At 37.2% G+C, this 27,381-nt stretch overlaps 1 protein-coding gene across 1 annotated transcript in view; it reads right to left on the bottom strand.

Annotated features, from left to right (window-relative positions):
- Window positions 1-24,767, bottom strand: part of LOC137019371 (leucine-rich repeat-containing protein 52) — a 42,200-nt gene extending 17,433 nt beyond the window's left edge. Inside the window, exon 1 of the mRNA XM_067384765.1 lies at window positions 23,717-24,767. Coding sequence (XP_067240866.1) covers window positions 23,717-24,365 — 649 coding nt within the window. The 5' untranslated portion in view covers window positions 24,366-24,767. The remainder of the gene's footprint in view (window positions 1-23,716) is intronic.
- Window positions 24,768-27,381: the final 2,614 nt, after the last annotated feature.

Genomic DNA, 27,381 nt, shown 5'->3' with positions numbered 1-27,381 from the left:
CTTGTTTTATCATTAGCAGTTCTTTCAAAGACTATAATTATTTTAGGTCTCTGGAGCTGTGATGTTTTTTTTTTTTTTTTCATTATTGGACAGTGTTCCAGAAAGGTCCATGCGCAGGTCTTGTTTTGTGGAGAAAGAGACTGCATAATTTTAGCATATTTCATTTTTGAGATGTACGAACGGCAGCTGACTAGCAGACAGAAATTAATGATATTAATAACCACCTGTCTGACAGAAAACCGATGAATCAAGTTCATTTCATCAGTGTTTTTCAACTTTCATCAGGGGACTTACAACAATAAAAGCTTGAAAAAGTCTTTCATATATCATATCAACAGATGACAAGTTCACCTAAAGGGATAATTCACCCCAAAATTAAAAAAATCTGTCATCATTTAATCACCCTCATGTCATTCCAAAACAAAATAAGATAGATTTGGGTGAGCTATCCCTTTAAAGACTAAACCAAACATTTTCCTATTCAGCACAAACTGAAGCGCCACAGTGGTGTTAATAGCTGTGAAATATTCAGTTAACTGTCGTGTTTTCAGTGACACTTTTGCTCAAGGTTAGTGTCAATACTGCTGAGTGTGCAGTGTAGAGACTGTCCTGTCACCCGCAATTAAAGAGCACCCTACGGCTTTACCTTTAGTCTTGTTTCGCCGCTACAATATTTACCCAGAGCTTTCGAATAACGGGGTGGGCACAGAATGCATTCTAGTTATTTTCAGTCTCTGTTACACAGCATTTGCTGATTGTCATTTAATCTAATTTGTCATTTAATTACAAAATTACATTGCCTTTGTATAACGGTCAATAAGTGCATGATTAAGATAAAAGCAAACCCCCAGTTTCACAGACAAGGCTTTTTTAGTGAATTTTTTATAATATTCTATACTAAGAAAAGTTTAATTTGAATGATTCTTAAAATGTCATATGGTGTAACCAATTAAGTTAAAAAAAGTAAAAGCATTTTCCTTACACCTCGAATACATGTCTCAATTTGGAGTGTTGAATCACATGACATTTAAAACCTGAACAAAAAAGTTCAAATTATAATTTTATTTCCTGTTGTTTGCACTGTTTGTCTTTGATTTGATGAATATTAATAATTTGTGAAGCAGTTTTCTATGTATTTTATGTAAAGCTATATCAACCTTATATTTGTTTTTGAAACGAAAATGAACCAATTTGGAAATTCAGGAAAAAAAAAAGCTCATTATAGAAGAGGTGGAATTTAAGGTGCAATATGTAATTTTTCGCCGCTAGAGGTCGTCTATTCAAAACAAAGGTAGCTTGATGACGCCAAGATTTAGTGAGGAATCATGCAGATTTCATCTTCACCTCACAGCTGGTGGAAAAGAATCGGGACGGGACTCGAGCAGAAATCATGTTCATGGATTATTAATGTTACCGTAGTATGAAGCAGAACAGAACCGGGTGCTGTGAGAGCAGAACGAGGCCGCTGGAGCGATTGCTAATGAGAGACGAGCACGAGACATGGCTCGAGAGCAGCAGAACTTTTATTATGCCACATGTGGGGTAACGCAGCGCTGTTTATCATATTAGAGACATTTGACTGTGTTGAAAATGATGTTATAACATTACTCTGAGCGTTAACTCAGCAGCTAATATAAGATACTTGTTGCACACTGCAGTAAGCTAGATCGATATTAGAATATCATATTAATATAATCAAGAAAACGAGATTCAAACAATAAGACTAAACCTGTTGAGCTATATAACAATGATTAGTTTCCAGTCTATAAATGAATCCAAACAATTGTTCCCTTGTCTAATAAAAAATATAATATATTAAAGCGTCTTTGGTGTTTCAATGGTTTTTACAAAATAAAACCAGAAATCGAGGGTAACGCTGGTATGATGTCATTGATAGGCGATGCACAGACACGGTAAAATTGTTTATTTCTCTGGATTAAAATATAATTGGAAACATTTGGGATAGTATAAGTACACAAGTCAACAAAATATATAACAAGTGGTTTTTGAATATTTCAATCCAAAAATCTTCCATATTGTGCCTTTACGTCATTGTATGTATGAATAGTATTTTTAAAGTGTTTTGGAATAAATTAATACTGTAGGTAGGAAAAGACTATTGATCCCTGAATCAGCAGTACTGTATTTAGATACAGAACAGCATTTTCTAACAGGGATGTTCCTCAGAGATCTCAGAGAGAGTGAAAAACATACACAGTTCAATGCTTATTAAAATTTGCTTCAGGAAAAATGACATCAAACAAAACATGATTCACAAATTTCTTGGTTCTTCTGTGGCTTTCATGACTAAATCCTTGTAAAGAGAAAACCCGCAGCCTTTCCTAAGAGTAGCCTGCCCACCAATCAGTTCATTTCAGAAGTTCAGATTGAATTTCCATGCTAGTCCAATTTGGTTTATTGGTAGTTTTCCTTCTTGTTGTTCACAAGCATATATGCATACATAAAAAATGCTTTTTTTGAGCCATTCACCTCAAGGGCCCTATCATACAATCGGAGCAATATGACGCAAGTGTTTCTTCATTTCCACATCCTGCACCACGTTGTTTAAACAGCAAATGCACTTGCACCCATCTGTTTGCCCATGAGCATGCTGGTCTAAAAACACGGTGTGTTCAGGTGCATTGTTGGCGTGTTGCTATTTTGATGCAACTAAAAACGACTGCGCCATGGACCAACAAAACCTGGTCTAAAGTCAAGTAGTCACAGTAGTTAATTAAGGGCGCGTCAGTAGCATGCCCCTATAGGCGGGTGCACAACGTGCATACACTCTGCTTGTTATGCACACAGGGATGTGCAGCAGCACACAAACATGCCAAATTTTAAAAATCTATTTAAATTAACTCATCAGGTTGAGAGTGTCTATATTCCGCCATGCAAATAGTGAATCTGCCGTGGTGCAAACACACCTGGCTTTTAAAGGGAATGGGAGATGACACTCTGATTGGCTTATTGCAAGTTGCGCCTAAAACACACCCATGACTCATTAAGTGACTAGGTACAACCCTTTAGGCCATCCGCCTGGTGCGCCGACCATTTTTTCCGTTGTTAAACTAGCAAAAGTGGATTCGGACACGACCTAAGTGCACCTGTGCCACGCGCTTAGATCGTTAAAATAGGGCCCCAAGGGAAGTTGCAAAATTTGTCTTTTTTCCCTATTGTGAAGTATATCCGAGTGAAACGGCTTCTCGAACAAAAAAAAAGAAAAACGAAAATGTGGGGCGGGACTTGATTTTCCTGAGGTGTTGATTGGATGGTTTTTGTTTGCTATTGCAGTGATCTAATGTGAGTGACAAATTGTCCCGCCCTTGCGCCAGCAAACATATTTTCTACAAGTCTAGTAAAGCTCTCCAGCAGTAAGTGCAGGTCTAGCATGGATGAGTTCAAATGCATTCAGCAGAGAGGCCTTCTATTTTTAAAGCCAGCTAATTATGTAATTGCATATGTTAATCTGTAAGAGGATGAAGTGCTGGAAGGTAGGAGACTTTTTCCCACTCTCATTCCGAATCTCATTGAGGATGGATTTCCTGATAAGCGCGCAGTGGGGAGGAAGATTACTGTACAGGAATTTGCTCAGGCAGCAGTGCTTTATAAAGTGTGCTCAACTCTATTGTGTGTGTTTTGCTGTTGTGTATCGATGTGTGTTGCTGTGTATGTATTTCCTTTATCCTGCAGTGACCTTGTAGTACAGTGTACATGCGTATGCCTGGCTGTACATCTGTACTGTTTTGTGCTGAGCTGTGTTGTTTTGTATGGAAGCGTCTCAGAGTAAAAATTAAAAATGAATGATAAAGTTTAAAATCAATAAAAATAACACTGAAAGATATAGTCAAATTATGTGAAAAAAGTCACAATTGTGAGATTTATACATTCACATTGCGAGATACAGTACTGTTCAAAACTTTGGGTTGGTAAGATATTTCTGTTTTTGAAAGAAGTCTCTTATGCTCACCAAGGCTGCATTTATTTAAAAATAAAAATACAGTAAAAACAGTAATATTGTAAAATATTATTACAATTTAAAATAAGTGTTCTCTATTTAATATATTTTAAAATGTATTTATTCCTCTGATGTCAAAGCTGAATTTTTAGCTTCATTATTCCAGTCTTCAGTGTACTTTAGGCATTAAATACACAGGGAACAAAATGAGGAAATGAGGAACAGGTGTGTGTGAATCAACACAACAATGAATAATCATAGCAACAGAACAAAACAAAGCTAATACAGGAAATGATGATAAACAAACTAAAGGCCCATTCACACTAAGGACGAGAACGATAAAGATATAGTTCTAAAAACCGATCTAAAGCCCTCTTTCCACATGGTATTAAGATGCATTTTGCTTGATCGGATCACAAGTGGATGACGCTAAATACAGGTGTAAATGGGGTGTAAAATGTTTTGAGCTTGTCTACTTTCGACCTCTTCCAGAGGTAGTCAAAAACGTATTTGATGGATTAGTTTCGTGAAGTAAACGCTCATGTGATGGAATGCGTTCAAACTGCCACTAAAGACGGTCTACTCTCCGCCTACTGAATAAATTCGTAAACATTATGGGAAGCGCACTAGCCAGACAGGATTTAAACTTTGTCAGCTGAAGGCCCAGCCGGTATCGGTGGAGAAATTTAGTATCAGTGATTCTCTAGTAAGTACTGTTGTTATTGAGTTATAAAAATAAAAAACCTTTCTACAAATTGCAAAATAATGTGTTGTAAATAGCAAAATTACAACTAATAATAATCTAACTAATAATCTAACTAATAATATCAGCACAAGCAAACTGAATAAGAGACGTAAATGTAAGCCATTGTACTTTTGCTACTTTTTTTTTTTGAGGAGAATTGCATTATTTTACTCTCCTGAATGTCAACTGCGGGTATTGCTAACTAAAGGACCTCAGAAAGCCCTTGAGAACATATATATATATATATATATATACATATATACATATATATATATATATATATATATATATATATATATATATATATATATATATATATATATATATATATATACATATATATATATATATATATATATATATATATATATATATATATATATATATATATATATATATATATATATATATATATATATATATATATATATATATATATATATATATATATATATATATATATATATATATATATATATATATATATATATATATATATATATATATATATATATATATATATATATATATATATATATATATATATATATATATATATTATTTGCTCCTACCAATGACATCAGAGTGAACCATGAGGTACATTACACTGGGCCTCTGTCAGGTGACCTTCCTCCGAGACTGCGGAGCATTCGCTAAGGTCATTCCCGAATCCCGAACCACTCTAAGGCCTGTGTCACATCTAAAAACTACATGTAAATCTTTGAGTCAATGACTTCGTTCACAGCACATAACTTTATTGTGGCGGAAAAAATTAAGATGCATTAAGAATCATTTGGAATCCGACTCACTGAATTGAAATCAAATCATGAGGTGTCTACAGATTCCCACCTGTACAAACTAAAAAAAAAAAATCTATTTTTGAAATTTGTCAAAAACATGATTGATTGATAGAGGAAATAACAGAAGGCTGCAAATATCTGTTTGAGATCTAAGCTTTCTAAACTACTAAGAGCCAATATGTTCCACTTCTGCATATCTATTTCCTAATCTGTTTTTCTCTCTATCCCCTCTCACTCGGCTTTTCTCCTTGTGCTGTGATCCCTTTCTTCATGAATATTTAACGCTCATCCTGAACCCGCCCACTTCTTTGGCTCTGTGCCTATGAGCTTGTCCAGTTCAGATACCCTTCAGCCAACCAGCGCACTTCATCAGTAGGAGACGGAGCGAATAACAGGGCAAAAATCAAGGGACTGGGACAGAGTGAAAGCAATACCATACTGCAGAGAAACAACAAGCATTCAGAGGCACAAACTGCTGCTCTCGTTCCCTTCAAACAGCTCTTGCTGGAGGGCATCGCTCTCACTGCTGCAGATATGAATCTAATACTCTCTCCAGATCTGCCCCCTCAAAAAACTCACACGTACACAACCATACACACATATACATCAGATATCAGAGGACACGTTAAGTTGAGGGCACTTTCCCAGTATGGATCGAGGTCATGGGACTGAGCTGTTGTCCTTCTAAGTCAATCGATATGTGGTATACAGTTTTTCCCTTTGAGATTAGTATAATACAGATCTTATGACTATATGCAACTTTCCAGGCTAGTATCTAAGTAGGTACTACAATAATACAGTTACAATCATTTTTTATGTTTTTACTAAATGTTGTTCATCTGTTCACCTTCTCTTCAGATAATTAGTCATTAAATCCTCAGTGATTCACTCAAAGATAAATTTATGCAAGTCATTTGAAGTTCGTTTTATTTAAGAAGTGTTCAAAAATAAGAAGAGTAAGAACTTTCTATTCATCAAAGAATCCTGAAAAAATGTATCATTTTCCACAAAAGTATAAAGCAGCACACCATTTATAATAATAATAATAATAATAAAGGTTCCTTAAACATCAAATCAGCATATTAGAATGATTTCTGAAGGATCATGAGACACACCGGAGTAATGATGCTGAAAATTCAGCTTTGTATCACAGGAATAAATTAAAATAAAAAAAACAATTCTTTTAAATGATAATAATATTTCACAATATTACTGTATTTTTGAGGCATAAGATACTTTCAAAATGTAAAAAAAATTCCAGACCTAAAGTGTATATATATATATATATATATACAGTGAGTACGGAAAGTATTCAGACCCCTTAAATTTTTCACTCTTTGTTATATTGCAGCCATTTGCTAAAATCATTTAAGTTCATTTTTTTTCCTCATTAATGTACACACAGCACCCCATATTGACAGAAAAAACACAGTATTGTTGACATTTTTGCAGATTTATAAAAAAAAATAAAAAATGAAATATCACATGGTCCTAAGTATTCAGACCCTTTGCTTCATTTGAGTCCAGCTGTGTTTGATTATACTGCTTGGACTTGATTAGGAAAGCCACACACCTGTCTATATAAGTACTTACAGCTCACAGTGCATGTCGGAGCAAATGAGAATCATGAGGTCAAAGGAACTGCCTGAAGAGCTCAGAGACAGAATTGTGGCAAGGCACAGATATGGACAAGGTTACAAAAAAAATTCTGCTGCACTTAAGGTTCCTAAGAGCACAGTGGCCTCCATAATGCTTAAATGGAAGATGTTTGGGACGACCAGAACCCTTCCTAGAGCTGGCCATCCGGCCAAACTGAGCTATCGGGGGAGAAGAGCCTTGGTGAGAGAGGTAAAGAAGAACCCAAAGACCACTGTGGCTGAGCTCCAGAGATGCAGTCGGGAGATGGGAGAAAGTTGTAGAAAGTCAACCATCACTGCAGACCTCCACCAGTCGGGGCTTTATGGCAAGAGTGGCCCGACGGAAGCCTCTCCTCAGTGCAAGACACATGAAAGCCCGCATGGAGTTTGCCAAGATGGTGAAAAATAAGATTCTCTGGTCTGATGAGACCAAGATAGAACTTTTTGGCCTTAATTCTAAGCGGTATGTGTGGAGAAAACCAGGCACTGCTCATCACCTGTCTAATACAGTCCCAACTGTGAAGCATGGTGGTGGCAGCATCATGCTGTGGGGGTGTTTTTCAGCTGCAGGGACAGGACGACTGGTTGCAATCGAGGGGAAGATGAATGCGGCCAAGTACAGGGATATCCTGGACAAAAACCTTCTCCAGAGGATCCCCAAATCCAGGTGTGAAAAACTTGTTGAATCTTTCCCAAAATGACTCATGGCTGTATTAGATCAAAAGGGTGCTTCATTATTTTCCTACATTGACCCAGGGAAAATATTCCCTTTTCATTTTGTTAGGCGTCCACTTCTAGTAAACAACTCAAAAGACATGTAATAGTCTTTCCATATATTCTGCCTAAAGTGGTATGTATTCAGCTCACCAGGCCTTGAACCAGAGCTAATATGTCTCAGACATTGAAATGAAGTTCTCTGGGTATGTGTTAAACAGGAAGAACCCTGCTCTGTCAGGTGGTCATCTCTCTCCCTCACGGTTTCTTTCTCTCTCGCTCTGTTAGTCATCACTCTGAAACTGCTGACAGTGTGGAGAACCGTCACCTCTCCAGCAGCTGATCCAGAAACAATAGAGCTGCTGAGAAATAACATCATGCGTTCTGACACAATGCATCACAATTATACAGAATCAAATCAACATAGACTAGTTTATTATGAGACACAGTAGACGATGAGCCAGCAGTAATCTTTCCTATCCTGATGAGACCCTTGGTTATAAGTTCTGCTCCTAAGACTGAAGCAGTGAGAGATATTCAATGAGCTGCCACAATTCAACAATCAGAAAATGAGGACACACGAAGTGTGAATTCACAGCAAAAATACAGAATGTAAAGCACTATGTGCCTCCAGAGGATGATTGGCTGTTTGTGTGGTTGTCAGTAGTCGTGCGTAGCCACGCTTTTGACTATCAACATAAAGTCTGTTCCACATTGTAGCTTATTCTGGCCAAGAACCACCCACTTAGACAGGAAGAGACACTCTGATCGACATATCAAGTGCAAACCAGGCTCATCAGAAATATGCGTCTGTGGCAACATTTCTGCAAAATGATACTGAGTTGCTTTATGCATGTTTCGTGACACTTTCACAGTGAAATGTCCAGTGAGTGGCGCTAAAATAATTTTTTTTACAAAACAGATGAACTTTACACCTTGAAAGTACCACACTAAACCCTAAACCTAACCAACAGTATTAACAACAGTCAATGTTGGAGAAAGTTACTTTTAAAAGTAATGCATTAAAATATTGCATTACTCCATAAAAAGTAACTAATTGCGTTACTTAGTTACTTTTTATGAAATGCAATGCATTACATTACTTTTGCATTACTTTTTCTCACCTTTTTTTTGTGAAATGACTGAAATGAATTAGCCTCAGGCTGAAGGAAATGCATATATTCACCTGTAGAGTAGAGTGCGCAGCTCAAACAAACCTTTTAGCTGTGCAGCCATTCGGGATTGAAGAAGAATAGGATACAGGAGAAGGAAGTTCAACACTCTTATTTCTAAATCTAAAGTAATTTTTGCAGCAAAGACACTGGTTAATAAAGTGAGATTAAATACATGTACATTTGTGTAATTTAATATATTTAACTATTACAGGTTTGCGTAAAATTCTGAGATAGCATTTCACTGTTTTTATTCATTTTGAGGAATACTGAATGTTTTTGTGCAAGTGAGATGAGTAAATGCATGTTCATATTTAGTCTACAACTCAATAACCAGGAGAGCTATCAGTCAATAAATGTGAAAAAATAACTTGCGTTACTTATGTGAAAAAGTAACTTAGATATTATATTTTGTTGTAAATTGAAAAAGTAGTCAGTAATTAAGTTGTGTAACTCAAGTTACTTGTAATGCATTACCCCCAACATGACATAAAAACACATTTTCTGAAGCAACCATGTCATTTAGCTTGCTACTACAAGTCTTTGAGCTCTTTTATCATAATTATTATAGGACTCAAAAATACAGTAAAAACAGTAATTTTATGAAATATTAATACAATTTAAAATAACTGTTTTCTATTTTAATTTTTTCAATGTAATTTATTCCTTCATTACTCCAGTCTTCAGTCACATGATCCTTCAGAGATCATTCTAATATGCTGATTTGATGCTCAATTAATATAAAATATTATTGGTTCTTTTTATTATCAATGTTGAAAGAGTTTCTGCTACCTAATACTTTTGTGGAAAGTGTGATAAGTTTATTTGATGAATAGAAAGTTAAAAAGAACAATTTATTTGACATCTTTTGTAACAATGTAACTTTATTTAAAATGTTGCACGTATATGTAACAACCAAAGTATTTATCATAATGTACTTTAAATAACATTATAAGTAATGTCAGAAAGATATCTGCTGTTGTTCATAGCAGTAATGATGTTGTACAATGAGGACCTTGTAATGTCGCCGGAAATAGAGTCATCACTGTCCCAATGTGCGGTGAACCAGCGTCCTTTACTGTCCTTACAAGTGCCTGAATTTGTGTACACGAATACATGATATACTGATTCACGAGCTCAGGAGCTAGGGAACTGATTGACACACACCCTATGACATAAAAACTAAAAAGAACATGACAATGCATGACAAGACGTGAATTTCAACACTGATAATAACAAAAAAGTTTCTTAAGCAGCAATCAGTGTATTAGAATAATTTCTGAAGGATCATGTGACACTGAAGACTGGAGTAATGATGCTGAAACTTCTTTACCATCACAGGAATAAATCACATTTTAAAATATATTCAAATAGAAAATTTTTTTTTAAATTGTAATAATATTTCACAGTATTACTGTTTTACTGTATTTTTGACTAAATAAATGCACCCTTGTTGAGCAGAAGAGACTTCTTTCAAAAACAAACAAAAAAAATCTTAATTTTTCAAAACTTTTGACCGGTAGTGTAATTCAAATTAGTCAGGTTTCTCTTGATGCCCAATGTCATAGATGCATGCTCTATTTCAATATCTGTTCATCTGATCGCTCTCCATTCCAGTGAAACCACTAAATATCATTCAGTCATGACAGCTCTTGGAATAGTTTTAGCATGTTATTAAATATGACAATGATCTAGATCTGCTACACTGCTGCTGCTGCAGAGCAATATGGACTTGCTAACAGATACACAGACACACTGCTGTGAGCATGTAAGATATGCTGCTGCAGCATAAATAGACAAACATAAATCCCCTTAACATATTTAGGGAGCTGGGGGAGATGAAGGGTTTGCAGAGGAAAGGTCTAGCCTACAGCAAACAATGAACTATTTGATGAACAAGCAATCTCATTTGCTGCAGGATCAGCAGAGGCCAATCAGCTTGTGCCATGCAGTGATGATGTGATTGCTTTCAGACTGCATGTAAAGGATCTATCAGCCTGCGCCCTCTTGAGTTTCATGACTGAACTAGATATTTCAAACAAATTGTTACTGATATACATCCTCTGACAAACAGTTGCTATTTTATAAACTGTATTTGTCACACACTCTATAGTGTAAATGGTGTATTTAAATGCACTATGCGCAATTGTCGCATTCCTTTTTGTAACGCGCTTTGTGCCCACCGAATGAGGTGGCACTTAGCGAACTTGCCGCGAGCCCCAGGCTCGCCTTTAAATCAGAGCCTATTAGCAGAAGCATCTGGCGTCGCCACATGCCTCTGCAACCACTCAGTATGCAACACCCACACGCCCATACGCTGCATTTACTATGCTAGAGGACTCACAATTACCTCTCACATCTGAACATCAAAACACACACATCCATGTGTCAACACTTCAGCGCATTACAGAGCCAAAACACGGCTTCAGAGAGCAGCATGTAACTTTCCAACTCAAAATGAATGTTGTGCCTGAGAAATGAGGCCCATGTTCATTTGAAGTAAAACTTCATTTGAACTAAGCAAGAATTTCTCAGCACAAGACGCCTGATTGAAACACACTTCACACAAACACACACTAAACAATGAGAGCAGAGGTATCCCAAAGGAGGAAGTCTTCAATGTGCGAGTTAATGAAACTGGTGGCTCTCAGAGGCCCAGGACAAATAGAGAACGGAGATGTGAGTACACACACACACACACACACACACACACACACACGCACCTACAAAAACAAAATGAAAGTAATCAAGCCAGAAAACATAAAACATCATAACACTTCTGCTATTGGCCTGTGTTTCTTGTCACTGTAGAAATAATGTAATGACCAAACCCAGATGGAATTTGCAGACTTTATGGACCTAGAAAAATTATGTCCCGCACAGTCCCAAGCACTTCAATATCGAGTCAGACACCAACCTGCACTATGACATATGGAGGCGCTTTTCCGCCTTTTAGATATCAGCTCTGCTGTTTTATATATATTAATTGTGAAAGTTTAAAATAAGTCAATTTTTTTTAAAAAGGTGTAATTCGCAGTTATAAGATATAGTCACAATTACGCAAAATATAATTGCAGAGATATATAATTATAGAGTTATAATATGAGTTATAAAGACAATTACAGAAACTTGGGAGATATAATATGACATTGTGAGATATAAAGTTACATCGAGAAACATAAAAAGCACATTTTGCAAGAAAGAAAGTCCCTTTGTGAGATATCAAAAAGCCATATTGGGAGGTATCAATCACACCAAGATTATTACAATTATAAGAAATAGTTGCAATAGCTAGAAAAGTCACATATTGCAAGAAACAAAGTGGCAACTGTGAGATAAAATGTCAGTTGTGAGATATAAAGCTGCAATTGTGAGATTTGAAGTTACAATGCAAGATATAAAGGGCCAGAATTACTAAATGGTCGACTTTGTTACATGTAATCTGTCAGACACGTATCAAACACATATTAATGACGGGTCAATGACGTGACGGGTCATTTTTTTTGTCCAAAGGCCTTAATAATAATAATACAATAACAAAGATATGACATCCAAAGTATGTAAGGTAGTACAACTAGATCACTTTTCTTGAATCCAAAAGGTATTAATTATATTTTGCTAAGGGTCAAAAGGTGTCAAAAGGTCCTTCGGTTTAACCATCCAAAGGCCAATACAGCAATTTCCTTTGTGATTAAAATATTCTAAAATGTAATAAATGTATATATTTTTTATTCTGGCATGATTTTATAACATCATATATGAACATAGTGCAAAATGTATTAAAATTATGTGTAGAAGTCATTTTGTTATGAGAAAGAATGTCCGGAAAAATGAATTTCATTTATGTCATTCGGAGTAACCAATATAAAGGGACCATTTTGAATCAAGTCATGCGTTCAATCATGTGACAGGATGTGACATTCAGACACCTGCAAAGGACCACATGATCTTGAAACAAAGTTATTAACTCTCTCTTAACTATTTGAAAAATTCATGTTTTCACTTGATCATACGCATGTCCCGAAACATCAGGTCATTCGGTACAACTGCTATAAAACCTGGAAAATGTTGTAATATTTTAAAAACTTGTACTAAATATAAAATGTCTGATTGTCCTTTTGCTAGCTAGCTTGCAATCTAACTAGCTAGCTAGATATCAGCCTGTTAGCTTTGTTTGAAAATATCGTCATTCGGTTTAACCAAAACTTAAAACTGAAATTTTGGTTAAACCGAATTACTTTTTTGGTGACAAATTTTGTCCATCTTGTAAAAAAATGACAAAAACAGTGTTAACTGATAATAAAAAATACACAATCTCATTGTTAACACTTAATAAAACTTCAAAATTAATTATATCTCCATTATGTTTTTTTTTTTTGTTTTTTTTTTTACACATTTAAAAACCTTGTTTGTCAATAACCCTTATATACACTATATTGCCAAAAGTATTGGGACACCCCTCCAAATCATTAAATTCAGGTGTTCCAATCACTTCCATGGCCACAAGGATATAAAATAAAGCACCTAGGCATGCAGACTGCTTCTACAAACATTTGTGAAAGAATGGGTCGCTCTCAGGAGCTCAGAGTGAAGTCAAGAGTGGTAGCGTGATAGGTTGCTACCTGTGCAATAAGTCCATTCATGAAATTTCCTCACTTCTAAATAGTCCCTTGTCAACTGTTAGTGGTATCATAACAAAGTGGAAGCGATTGGGAACAACAGCAACTCAGCCACAAAGTGGTAGGCCACGTAAAATCACAGAGCAGGTCAGCGCATGCTGAGGCGCACAGTGCGCAGAAGTCGCCAACTTCAGTCAATCGCTACAGACCTCAAAACTTTGTGTGGCCTTCAGATTAGCTCAAGAACAGTGAGCATCACCAAATGCAATGCAAAGCATCGGATGCAGTGGTGTAAAGCACGCCGCCACTGGACTCAAGAGCAGTGGAGATGTGTTCTCTGGAGTGACGAATCACGATTCTCTGTCTGACAATCCGATGGACGAGTCTGGGTTTGGCGGTTGCCAGGAGAACGGTACTTGCCTGACTGCATTGTGTTAAGTGTAAAGTTTGGTGGAGGGGGGATTATGGTGTTTCAGGGATTGGGCTTGGAAGGAACTCTTAATGCTTTAGCATACCAAGATATTTTGGAAAATTTCATGCTCCCAACTTTGTGGGAACAGTATGGGGATGGCCCCTTCATGTTCCAACATGACTGCACACCAGTGCACAAAGCAAGGTCCATAAAGACATGGATGAGTGAGTTTGGTGTGGAGGAACTTGACTGGCCTGCACAGAGTCCTGAACCCGATAGAACACCTTTGAGATGAATTAGAGCGGAGACTGCGAGCCAGGCCTTCTCAACAACATCAGTGCCTGACCTCACAAATGTGCTTCTAGAAGAATGGTCAAAAATTCCCATTAACACTCTCCTAAATCTTGTGAAAAGCCTTCCCAGAAGAGTTGAGGCTATTATAGCTGCAAAGGGTGGGCCAACTCTATATTAAACCCTACGGATTAAGAATGGGATGTCATTAAAGTTCATGTGCACATAGAGGCAGGCACAATATAGTGTATATATATAGGGTATAGGGTATAGGTTATGGATATGTTCAGATAACGTCTTCCTCTGGCATTCCAAAGAAATTAATACGAGTGGAAAATATTTTCTCCCTTCTACCATGCGCTCTGTTCTCTGCGGTGTCTCCTCCTAGCAGCAACAATTGCAGCTATGTCGCAAAGTGGATTAAGGCTTTTTTTGGCCGTTAAATAATGACGCAAATACCAGTAAATTGACTAGCACAAACATTAGTAAATCACATTGCATGATTCATTTAAATAAATTTTGCGTCTTTAAGGGAAACTCCTACAAATGCATATGCAATAAGGTCAGCCACAAAAACAACTCAGTCCACATCTTTTTAGTGCTATTTTTTTTGTGCTGGTCCAAGCTGTTAGTAAATCTGGCCCAAAGTCACAATTTTGAGAAACAAAGTTTTAAATCGCAGTTCTAAGATTTAAAATCACAATTATGCTAAATAAAGTTGCAATTATGAGTTATAAGACAATTATCAGAAAAAAAAAATATATATAAAAAGCCAAACTGCGATATTTAGTGACATCGAAACAAAAAGTCACACTGCGAGAAATAAAGTTACACTGTGAGATATAAAAAGTCGCAAATAACAAAAATCAAACTTGCGATTGTGAGATAAAAAGTCAATTGTGAGAAATGAAACTGTATTTGTGATATATGAAATTAAATTGCAAAATATAGTCACAAAGTCAAATAATAAAAGAAAATAAGCTACACTTTAAAAAATAAAGTCAAAAATAACTTTTTTTTTTTTTTTACTCAGGGCACAAATGGGCTTCCATAGTGATATGAAAAACAGCAGACAAGTGTACAATTGGCACTGATATCTACTGTACGATAATGAAATATTAGCAATAAGTTTCTTGCTTATATTTCATTTAATCAGCCTAATTTTTGACAATTAATAGAGAAAGATAATTTTGTCTCCAGATGATGTAGTTATAGTGGCTAACTGGACTAGCAAATCAGTTTTGCTGGGCTGTGACAAACTAAAAGCTATTGGTTATTTAACAAAAAGGACAAGCCCTTTAAAATGTCCTTTTGTTTCAATAGTAAATATGTCAACAGAGGAAGGTAAGGTAATTACATTCATAAAATCATTTCAAGGGTTTGTTTAGGACAGCACAAGCCGTAAGTGATGGTTTCTGTGTATATGAAACCAAAGAAATAGCTTTAAATGTCTTTCTATACACATGAACTGCAGAGGAGATCTTTGAAGATCAATAATGTCCAAAGCTGAAGGAGGATAGTGATGGATCAGGATTTCATCCTGCATTTATAGCAGGTTGACATCAATTCTACAATATTGGTTTTGGCCATTTCTCTTCTTAAGGAACCATGTGCTGAGAATTGTGATTAGCACACAGCACCGGACTAAGACATTGTTTTAAATAGAAACATTTTGCTGGCCTGTTTGAGAATATTTCAGTGTGAGAGAGAAAGAGGGAGGCAGAAACACGAAATGACTCACAGATGCTAAAGTGGTGTGAATCACACAGAGTGGTCACTCGATCTGCACCAAACACACACTTAATAGACTCCATACACACTATCACACACACACAAAAGAGTATTATTACATACTTTGGCATTCTTTTATCCATTTTTAGTTACAAGTAGACATTAGAGAGTGCATTAGAAGAATAGTTCAACATAAATGAAAATTGTGCACTGGAAGTCATACCGGTTTGGAAAAGCTACTTACCTTTATGTTGTTCAAAACAACTACAATGAATGTCAACTAAAGCTTCCATCATAAAAATGGCCCACAAGTTTCTGTGCTTTATTCCAAATATTCTAGAATCAATTCAATCTGTTTATCATATAAAGCGACTGTGTCTCCTCAGAAAATTTGGACTAAACCATTCAATTCATATGGATTAGTTTTACAATCTCTTTATGAACTTTTTGTGGTAGTTGCATAGACTGTTAATGGAGGGACAGAAAGCTCTCAGATTTCATTAAAAAGATCTTCATTTGTGTTTCAAAGATGAACAAAAGTCTTAAGGTTGTTTTGAAACAACATGAGGGTGAGTAAATGATGACAGAATTTTCATTTTTGGGTGAACTAACGCTTTAACTGTTGTGCAGATCACTGAGACAATGAGTTTAATTCAAGAATTATTTGTGTAAATGTAAGTTTTTGAGCAATATTTTCCACTTTTGATGTCATTTCTAGCGCAAAATTACTATTGAATTAAATATTAGCATAGTTATCACCAAAGCTCGCTCTAGTTTGCTGTAGATCATTAAACCGTTACACTGTCTCAGAATTCTGTCCGAAATCAGTTTTGTGAGAGGCCTTCATGCGCAAACGCTGGCAAAGTCATTGCCTGATAAAGTAGTGAGGCAACAAGTCAGCTGCCTAAGTTTTAGGACACAGCCTTATAGCCCACAAATCATATAGATTACTTTTATGATACTTTTATGATGTGTCCTGTTTAAGCTGAAAAGCTCCCATTCTTCAAATGGCTCTGTTCATGCTTCACAGAAAAGTGAAAGTCATAGAAAGTTGGAATAACACGAGGGTCAATAAATTACAACAGAATGTTCTTTTTTTTTCTGGAGGGGGGGGGGGCTTGGACTATCCGTTTAATATGCTCATCTGAAACTGGTAATATTTGGTGATTAAGAGAGAGGCATGAGTGCTCTTGTAAGCTGGTGCAGCCAGAGCACTCGGACAGGATTATATAATGGGACGAGAATTCTCATATCCACTTTAAAAAAAGACATAATTAGCCATCTGCTCTCAGTGGACGGACACGGCAACACCAAAACGTCAGAGAGTCTAATCAGGAGAGAGACAATGTGCAAACAGAGAGCACATCTTTGAATAGACTGAACGAAATGAGGCTTTCGCATTCTTGGGGTTTTGTTCCCCGATAACAGAGAGGCCAGGGCTTATGTTCAATCTCAACGCCTGGAAAAACTCCATTTTCTCAATTAAGTTCTGAGACTGCATTGACTTATTTCTAGAAAGATGGATTGGGCAGATTGCGTGCATTGTTATTCTTTCTATACTTTCTATGTTCTATCTTTAACAGCTTCATTATGGTATAACAGCTGATAAAACACCAAGAACAAAATTGCTCTGCAAAATAAAAGGCTTTGTTCAGACAGCCCTCAAAATCAGATTTTTTTTTTAGCACACCCAATTCGAATCCATTTGTGTCTGAAAAAACGCACAACAAATATTAAAAATTGCCACTCAGCAAACTTCCAGAGGCCCCCCAATAAAAAATATTTACATTTAGTAGTTATATGAAGTAGTGTAAAGGCCTTTGCACACTGAGTCCGAAATTTTCGCATGCGTTTTTTCGTATTCGCAATCCTAAAAATTTGTCACGCACAGAGACCTTGCACACTGAGTCCGATGCGTATTAATGAATGCGTTGCGAAAAAAATCGCAAAACAATACAAAATGAAGTCTTCAAGCAGTGAGCACGATTAGTTGTCTCCTCTCTTCTTAAAAAGAGAAAAAGAAAGAGGAAATATTGGGTCTATCCAATCCCGAGACTGCATAGAGAGAAAGGAGAGTTCCGCCTCATCAAGGAGCTGCGGGATTATCCCGAGTGATTCAAAGTTTACTTCAGGATGTCAGTGGCTCTTTTTGATGCTTTACTACTGGCACAATCTGTCTTTATATTCGGTCTCTTTGTATTCCTCATGTTGTTTGTCATTCATTGCTGCTGTTTTGTGCTGTAGACGACGTGGATCAACTTGTCAGATGGCATTCTGGATTTTTGCGTTCGCGTACGGTGGCTCTGAATTGTCAAAACGTCTTTCAAAATGCGTGCCACGGATGCGAAAAACGCATAAAATCGAACCTGAATCTGAATATTTTTTTTGATGGACGAACGTTTCGGAGGCAGTGTGCAAACGTGATTGACATAACGTGAGGTCGAATTTATTTTTTAACGTGCGAAAGTTTCGCATGCGAATTTCGGACTCAGTGTGCAATGACCTTTAGACAAAAATGTTGATACTTCAATATGTTTCGATAATGTAATATCTGAAACGGTTCCAATACTCAATTTTCTTCAGTATCAATACACCAATACTAGCTGCATGTTCTCGCGCTCTCTTCTCTTCAACAGCAAATCGACACACACACGCCTCCTCTCACTCACTCGTCTCATTCGCTTCAGTTGAATAGTTCTTGTATTGCACATCATTTTAGTAATTCGCACAGGTTTCTCGCTCACACCGAAAGCACATGCACCACTGATCTATATACAGTAAGTGGCGCTGTCATAAAGACATCTCTCAAACAGCTTGCGAGTACCAAATTGACTTCTTTTTCATAGCTTATTGCGCTTAAACGGTCAAATACATACAAAATTATGTCAAAATGCCCATCTTGCTAATTATTCATGTAAATACAGTCAGTTTTGTAATGTTAATACTTGAGAGAAAAGGCATGTTGTGTAACAGTATATTGAATGCATGCATAAGCTCTTAAAGTGACAGCAGCCTAATATTCCTGCTGCTGTCTGTCATGTTAATCAAAGAACAAAATACAAAGAGAAAATCACTCGCTGCTCTTGACTGAATAACTTTTGCAACTTTAATTGTAATCTTTTATCTGTATTTAATTTTTACAATGAAAACTATCTTCATAAACTAGTTATTTTACACTTGATTATTTTAATTTCTGTAGTATTTCTTACCTTAATACTACTGTTACACTGACCTTTCCCCATGGTATTGAAAATGGTATCGAATATCAGTATTTTTCAAGGTATCGTATCGAATTCGGAAATTCTAGTATCGTGACAACTAATATGAAGATAATACTAAAAATATAATACTATATTTTTAGTATTTAAAATAAAAAATAAAGCTGTATTGTTAACATTGTCTGACTTTTAATTACAAGAGAAGTAGAGGTACATATCACCTTAGACATGAGGGCCTTTGAATATTGTCTGAGAACCAATGTTTTAATCTACGGAGCCCCGGACATGACATGCAGGAAAAAAATAGTATGCTAAATTGTGCGCATGATTTACTAATTCGTTCCCTCAATTTACTAAATCGTGTGCACGATTTACTAATTCGTTCCCTCAATTTACTAAATCGTGCGCACGATTTACTAATTCGTTCCCTCGATTTATATTTATATTAACGAAATAGTAAATCGCACGCACGTTTTAGTAAATCGTGCGCACGATTTTGTAAATTGAGGGAACAAATTAGTAAATCTAGGGAACAAAATAGTAAATTGTGCGCACAATTTAATTTTTTTTCTTGCATGTCATGTGCGGGGCTCTGTATTAATCTGATTATAATCAGATTTGTTTGGAGTCTGAACGATCAAATTGGAAGTCATATCCGAGTTCACATAGTTTCACTCACTCTTTCCTCGTCTATAGTGAACTGTATGACTTTCACTATGTAGTGAATAGTGAATGAGTTAATGGTTTTGGACACTGAACATTAAATATTAAAGTTTCTTGGCATGCTGAAATTATTACTATGGCAATCTTCCAGATATTGACAGATTCATCACTTTCAAAGTGACATTTTGGAGATTGAGTCCTAAATTCCAGATCTGAAAACCTGATTAGAGTTATAAGCAGTTTGAACATACAATCATCGCTAAATAAAGTTGTAAATGGGATCCAAAACCACATTCAGAGGTAAAAAGTGAATCCAAAACCTGTTTGTAGTGTAAATGGTAATCTGTCCTAATGCATTTCAGACAACAGCGAAGCTCCACATGCTCACTTCTCAATCAACTGGTTTCAAACTTTGCCAGCAAAACAGAAAATAACCTTTGAAAACAAATTGCATACATACACACAAGACTTCAGCATGAATGATATCTACATACAGTGAAATGGGTCATGTCAAGCAGACACATCTGAAGTTCAATTACAGCTGCTTGACTAAAATAACTATGAGCATTATGCTTGAAATGTCACATTTGTGTGGAGATTAACATTTAAGTACATTTGCCCTAAGACTAAACTGGCTTTAACTTGTTTAATTTAGTCTAGCTGGTCGACCAGCTGGTCTCCCAACCTAAACAGCTGACAAGTACCCAAAACCCCTCTAAAATGAGCAAACGACATGCAGTTACACAATGATATCTTGTTTTTCCCACCAAACATATCGTTCTTTTGCGGTGATGTTGTAAATAGAGCCAGCCTGCCCTCTGAAGCCGCAGTGTTCACAGGGTCTGTGTCCTGCCCTCTATTCACTGAGACGGAGCCTTCAGATCAAATTAACAGCCTGAATAACTCGATAACGCAAACTGGAGTGATAAGACTGATAAAGACCTTCTCACTCTTGAGGTCTAATGGTGGAGATAATTAGCTGGCCTTTTATTCCCTTCCTCTCTCTCCTTCACAGTAAGGTCATTTGTTGGGCTGGAGTGAATTGAAATCACCTCAAACCTTTTACATTCTTTTATATAATGATATTTTACTGACATTTCTAGTATTTAACACTGAGCTTTCACATTCAGCAGAAATGTACTCCAGTGGCTGAAAATTTAGGCTGGTTGTTGGTCAAACCCCAGAAGTCGGGGCTGTAGATTAGTGCTTAACTAATCTGAAATTATTGAATCTTAAATTATTACATTTGGTCCACAACCAGTCTTGAAAATATGGTTATTTCCTTGCCTGTTAGTGGTGACACACTGTGCCCTTTATCGAGACACTTAACTCCAAATTACCCCAGGGAGACTGCATAATATGTGTACTAGGACACTTTGTATAAAAGCATCAACTAAATGACTAATTAATAATTAGCACTTTCATTACATTTAATTATGATGCCTGGAGGAAAGGCAATAATGCAGCTGCGGTTAAAAACTGAAAGACATGATCATAACCTGTTCCAATGTGCTTGTATTATGCGTACTGTACGTAACTTTTTATTAAGTCACTTAATTATTAAACAATGAATCACTAATTTGCAATTTCACACTCAAAACAAATGAAGTGTCAAAAGGTAATTCGGTTTAACCGTCCAAAGGCCAATACAGCCAATTAAAGGTGCTAAAGAGGATCTTTTCGTCGACTGAGAAACCAAAGACTGTTATTGAGTTTTTGAAATGAGCGCATGCGTAAGAACAACCCCCCTCCTTCGAAAGAAAGCCTCCCAAAACTCGTAAACACTCGCATTGGAACACAAGTGTTTACCACCGGCATTCGCTGTGTCGTGTTTTTTGGATTCATTATGTCGGACTCACCGCAGGTAACTCATAATCTGCAGTTGTTACTCCTGTCTCCTGACAAAAACATTGCATGCAGCGCTTGTGGAGTGTGGAAAGTTACTGGAGCGCGCAGCCGCGCTCGTCTCTCACAAGGAACGTCACGGCAGTGATTAACAAGCCAGAGGGCCAATCTTTTATGCGATGATCGTGTAAACGATTGGCTGATGTTTTTAAGGCCCTACCTCGTGCACAGATGATGTATATTAATATTATTCCTTTCAGTGCACCTCATAAATAGTCTTTTATCAGTTAGTAAAGACAGTTTTAAGTAATATTGCAAAAATGTATAAAACTAAACATCTTCTTTAGCACCTTTAATTTGTGATTAAAATATCTTAAAATGTAATAAACGTATATATTTTTTATTCTGACATGATTTTATAACATCATATATTAACATAGTGCAAAATGGTATTAAAATTATGTGTAGAAGTCGTTGCTTTGTTATGAGAAAGAATGTCCGGAAAAATTAATTTCATTTATGTCATCTGGAGTAACCAGTATAAAGGGACCATTCTGGATCAAGTCATGCAGTCAATATCATGTGACATGATGTGACATCATTCAGACACCTGCACAGGGCCACATGGTCATGAAGCAAAGTAACTAACTCTCTCTTAACTATTCGAAAAATTAATATTTTCACTTGCTCATACACATGTCCCGAAACCGCTATAAAAAATGAAAAATGTTGTAATATTTTAAAAACTTATACTAAATAAAAAATGTTTGATTGTCATTTTGAGCTAGATATCAGCCTGTCAGCATTATTTGATAGTATCATTATTCAGTATAACCAAAAGTGTCATTCGGTAAAACCGAAATTTTGGTTAAACCGACTTTTTTGGTTACAAATTTTGTCCATCTTGTAAAAAATGTCAAAAGCAGTGTTAATTGATTACAAAAACCACAAAATCTCATTGTTAACACTAAATAAATCTTCAAAATTATTTATGTCTCCATTATGTTTTTTTTTTACACTTTTAAAAACCTTATTCATCAATGACATTCATCATAATAAGCAATTTATTAAATGTTTGTCATCTAATTATTATTCATTAAACATATTAATAAATGTTAAGTTATTAAACATTTTAATAAATGGTAATTTCCAACATACTTTGGGTTCATTTGAAGCAAGCAATACAGCAATTTTTAAACAAATAAAAACTACAATAAATCTACCCAGGACATTGGGCAAACATTTAACCCAACCGCTGGCTGCGACCCAAAAGTTGTCCATTTTCAACCCAACTTGGGTTGTTTTTAACCCAGCATTTTTAGTGTATACATAAAGGAAATTAAATTAAATAATTTTAAATGTAAAATAAATGAATAAAAACAAGAATAATTGAATGTAATGTACTTACCATATTACAGTACAAAATATTATATTAAATATTATATTTCAAAAGACAAAATGTCAATGTATTGTAAAATATTGTAAATATATTTAGGCCTAAATCACCATATAACCTAAATTGGCAATAAGCATTCAAAGAGTTTTTTACCAAGTAAAAAGTAGGTATCACTTTGTAATTTATGTGGAAGAATTCACAGAATTCCTATCACGTCTGTGCTGTCATTGTTGTAATTCATTTGCTGGAGCCATTTTGATCACATTTTTGCTATGTGACTTCTATTAAACAACGTGTGCTATTATTAATACATTTCACAGTTACAAAAAGATTTTAATATCGCAAATAGGTTGGTATTATAACATTACAGCCTATCACTTAATAACATTTATCCTACAGTTCCCCAAATCACTGTAACGTCCTCAGTTTTAAGTTCTGGCAACCACAGCTCCCCGTTTTTTAAACGCATATTGAACTTAGAAAGTTTTCAGTGCAGTTAAAGAAGCGCATCTCACCTTGGAACTTGAAGCCCTCAATTTGGATCCAGAGGCACAGGTCCTCCGTGTCGCAGTCGCATCTCCAGGGGTTCCCGCTGAGCCCCAGAGAGCGCAGCGCCGGCAGCGCGATCAACGAGCTGATGTTGAGCGCCGTCAGGTTGTTGCGGCTCACGTCCAGCACCTGCAGCGCCGCGTTCTCCGCGAACGCGTCCGGGTGAATCTCCGACAGCCCCGGGTTATCAGTCATCCTCAACATCACCAGGCTGGCCAGCGGGCCAAACGTCCGGTCCTCGATTTGCGCCAGGCTGTTGAAAGACAGATCCAGGTAGGCGAGCTTGCGCAGGTTTCCAAAGGTGGACTCGGAGATCTCCGTCAACGAGTTGTTGCTGCAGTCCAGGTACACCAGGTCCGACAGGTAGTTGAGCTGCAGCGCCGGCAACTCGCCGATCCGATTATTGGAGATGATTAGCTGCCGGGTGGCCAGCGGGAGATCCACGGGGAAGTCGCTTAACTGTTGCCAGGCGCACTGGACCACCAGCTGGTCGTCGCACACGCAGCGGTCCGGGCAGCCGGCGGTTAGAGCCGGGGAAGGCGCTACATCCATGACGAAGACGAAAAGAAATACCAGCCGCAGTGACTGCGCGCTCGGCTCGGGCAGAACACGCATGATCCCGCCGCCGGCTTCATCGACTGTGCGTGCGCTCGCGCATTCTTCATTGATCAGCGGGATCCGGTTCGGTCGTAACTGCTGGTAGGAACGTGTCGTTGTTACGGAGCAGATGCTGTACTTGGGATCCTCTCGCAAGTCTCCTCAATAGCGAAGGTGACCGTGCGTGGCGCGTCTTTAGTCCTTCCTGTGGATATCACCATGAGCTTGTTCGTCGCGGTGTTGTGTTAGGATCCTGGAAATAGTTTGTTTTCCATTTTGCGTATATCAAGGTTAAACACTTGACAGTCTTGATGAACGGACTTTTCTCACAAGTCCACAAGTTTGATTCCGTGTTGAAACGTTGTTAAGTTGAGAGACGCGCACCATCGCGCTGCGTGTGCTGCTGTACGGTGTGTGTTGCGCTGCTTCTCTCTGCAGCTGTGAGCGAGCGAGTGAGTGAGTGAGTCAGTGTGAGAGAGAGAAAGAGAGGGAGAGTCTGACACAATGTCTGTGTCCCGCTCATTTACACAGGAGAAAAATACCCGCGTATAGCCTCTCTCTAAAAAGCGTTCAACACAGAGTCCATGCGCCCAGAGAGCACACAGGTGGACAGGCTCTTTTCGAGAAATAAACAAACAAACAATTATTAACAAACATAAATAAATATTAGTTTTAAAACAACAGGCCTATATGGTATTGTAGCCTGTGGCAGTAGAATCATTTTGTTAGTTCTAAACTTACATTACATCCTCATATAACACAAAAACACACATAACATTCAGACAAGGCTAGCCTATAATGAAGTTCGATTTAAGTTAAAGATTGAATGTCCCACTCGTGCTTGTGCACATAATGGCAATAAATGGTCACCTTGTTAAAGCTTTAAAAAGGACCTTTTTAAAGTTTGAAGAAGGTCAACATTCCCATTGTGGTCAAGCGTGAGCAGAACATTTTATTTCTCCATGTGTTGCGAAAAAGAAAGGGCATCATATGGCTTTTGAACACCACAGTGAGTAAATAATGAATGAATTTTCATATTTGGTGAGCTGTCCCTATAAGAAACATCACACGAGAAAGAGTGCTGTGCAACTGTTGTAATGTCGGACAAATACTGACCTTGTGTTGATACGGCCAAATCTAGGAAGAAAATTGTGATTGAGACTGTGCTATTTATTTCTTTTATGCAACATTTAATTCAATAAACATACATTTCAAATTGAGTAGCTTACATATTGTTGCCAATTTTAGTTGTCTGTTTTTGCTCGGTCAATGCAAATCATTCCAAACAAACTCACAATGGTGTTTCGGTTCTAAACGAATTACCCTGCTGAAAAATCCTGCTAAATCCAGCCTAAGCTGGTTGGCTGGTCTTAGCTGGTTTAAACTGGAAGTAGCTGGTTTTAGCTGGTCTCCCAGCCTAGGTTAGCTGGTGTTCAGCTGGTTTAAGCTGGTCTCCCAGTCTCCCAGTCTCACAGCTAACCAAACCCCCTCTAAAACCAGCTATGACCAGGCTGGAAGACCAGCTAAAACCAGCCTAAGCTGGTCAGGCTTGTTTTAGCTGGTCTTCTTAGCCTGGTTCGGGTCTCCTTTAGGACCCGGGCAGTAATGCCTAATCAAAAGTTGTTATCGTGATGTCTTGACTAATTATAACCTATTTCACTATTGTATGATGTTTATTACATTAAGTGCAAAAATATCATGCTTGAAATATAAAATGAATGCCTATTGCATAATAAAACAAACTGGAAACAGATTTGGAAGCAAAAAACATACCTAATATAATATGATTTCGGACAGACTTCTGAGGCGGTGTAACAGTTTAATGATCTACAGCAATATAGCGCAAGCTTTGGTGAGAACTAAACAAATATTTAATTACTACAGTAGTAATTTCTCGATAGAAATGATATCAAAATTGAAACATGTTGATCAAAATCGACCATTTATACACAAACTGAGCAGCAAACGCAACTTTCGGACGCCATCTTTATTTTTCTAGCTCAACTGTCACAGAATGGAAAGCACAGGATTGTGGGATATCAAAGGCAGCTAAGGATACATTTATGCTTCCTTCAAAAATCGATCTGAGGAAGGTATCTCATGAGAGAGGAAGTGAAGCTAACATTGGATTCGGACGTGCCTTGATGCCTTCTTACCTTGAAATGTGTCCTCGGAAGGCAGCATTTTCCAGTTTTCAGACGCAGCCATGATTTCTCACTACAGCGGCGCTGCACAGACTGATCGGTGTCCAAACTCGGTCCTGGAGGGCCACTGTCCTGCAGAGTTTAGCTCCAACTTACCACATTTCCTGTATGCCTAATTAGACCTTGAATAGCTGGTTCAGGTGTGTTCAATTGGGGTTGGAGCTAAACTCTGCAGGACAGTGGCCCTCCAGGACCGAATTTGGACACCCCTTGTGTATGACATCAAAGTACCGCGACAGAGATTAGAGAGCAGACGGCCTCGTATGCTTTTGAATCGCTCTCGCAGTATTTTGATGTCATACATTGTTCAGTCTGTGCAACGCCGCTTCAGGTCGACACCTGATAGTGAAACGTTTCATTTCTAAATGAATCAGCATTTTGGAATGAATCAGTTGAATGAATGATTTAATGATTCTCTCAGAAAAAGACTGTCACTGCCTACTGGCAAAATGATGCAACCTGTAGAAACAGTAAGCAATGGTAATATATAGTAGGCCTAGTGTAGTATAGTCTAAATGGACAAAAAGACATTTCCAGAACCAGAAAAAGACAGTTCATTTACATGTCGTATTGAGCACTCAATTGTGTGTGTCTGTCTAGGTTGTTCTCAGTACCTCAGGCATGTGTGCACAGTGATGTCATAAGACTCCATCCCTGACGTAGCAGAAACAGAGGAGGGACAGATTGTACAGCCACTGACTTTGACCGTCTTGACTGTCTCTGTCTGTGAGGCGAGACAGATGGTGTGAGAGAGAGAGAGAGAGAGAGAGAGAAAGAGAGACTGTTGCATTCAAGCTGACGCAGGTGCAAAAGAAACATGATACGTGTGA

Source organism: Chanodichthys erythropterus, chromosome 4 (assembly GCF_024489055.1).
Source record: "Chanodichthys erythropterus isolate Z2021 chromosome 4, ASM2448905v1, whole genome shotgun sequence".
In the NCBI taxonomy this organism is placed as follows: domain Eukaryota; kingdom Metazoa; phylum Chordata; class Actinopteri; order Cypriniformes; family Xenocyprididae; genus Chanodichthys; species Chanodichthys erythropterus.
Note: the sequence above shows the minus strand (reverse complement) of the source record. Positions and strands in the feature narration are given on the sequence as shown.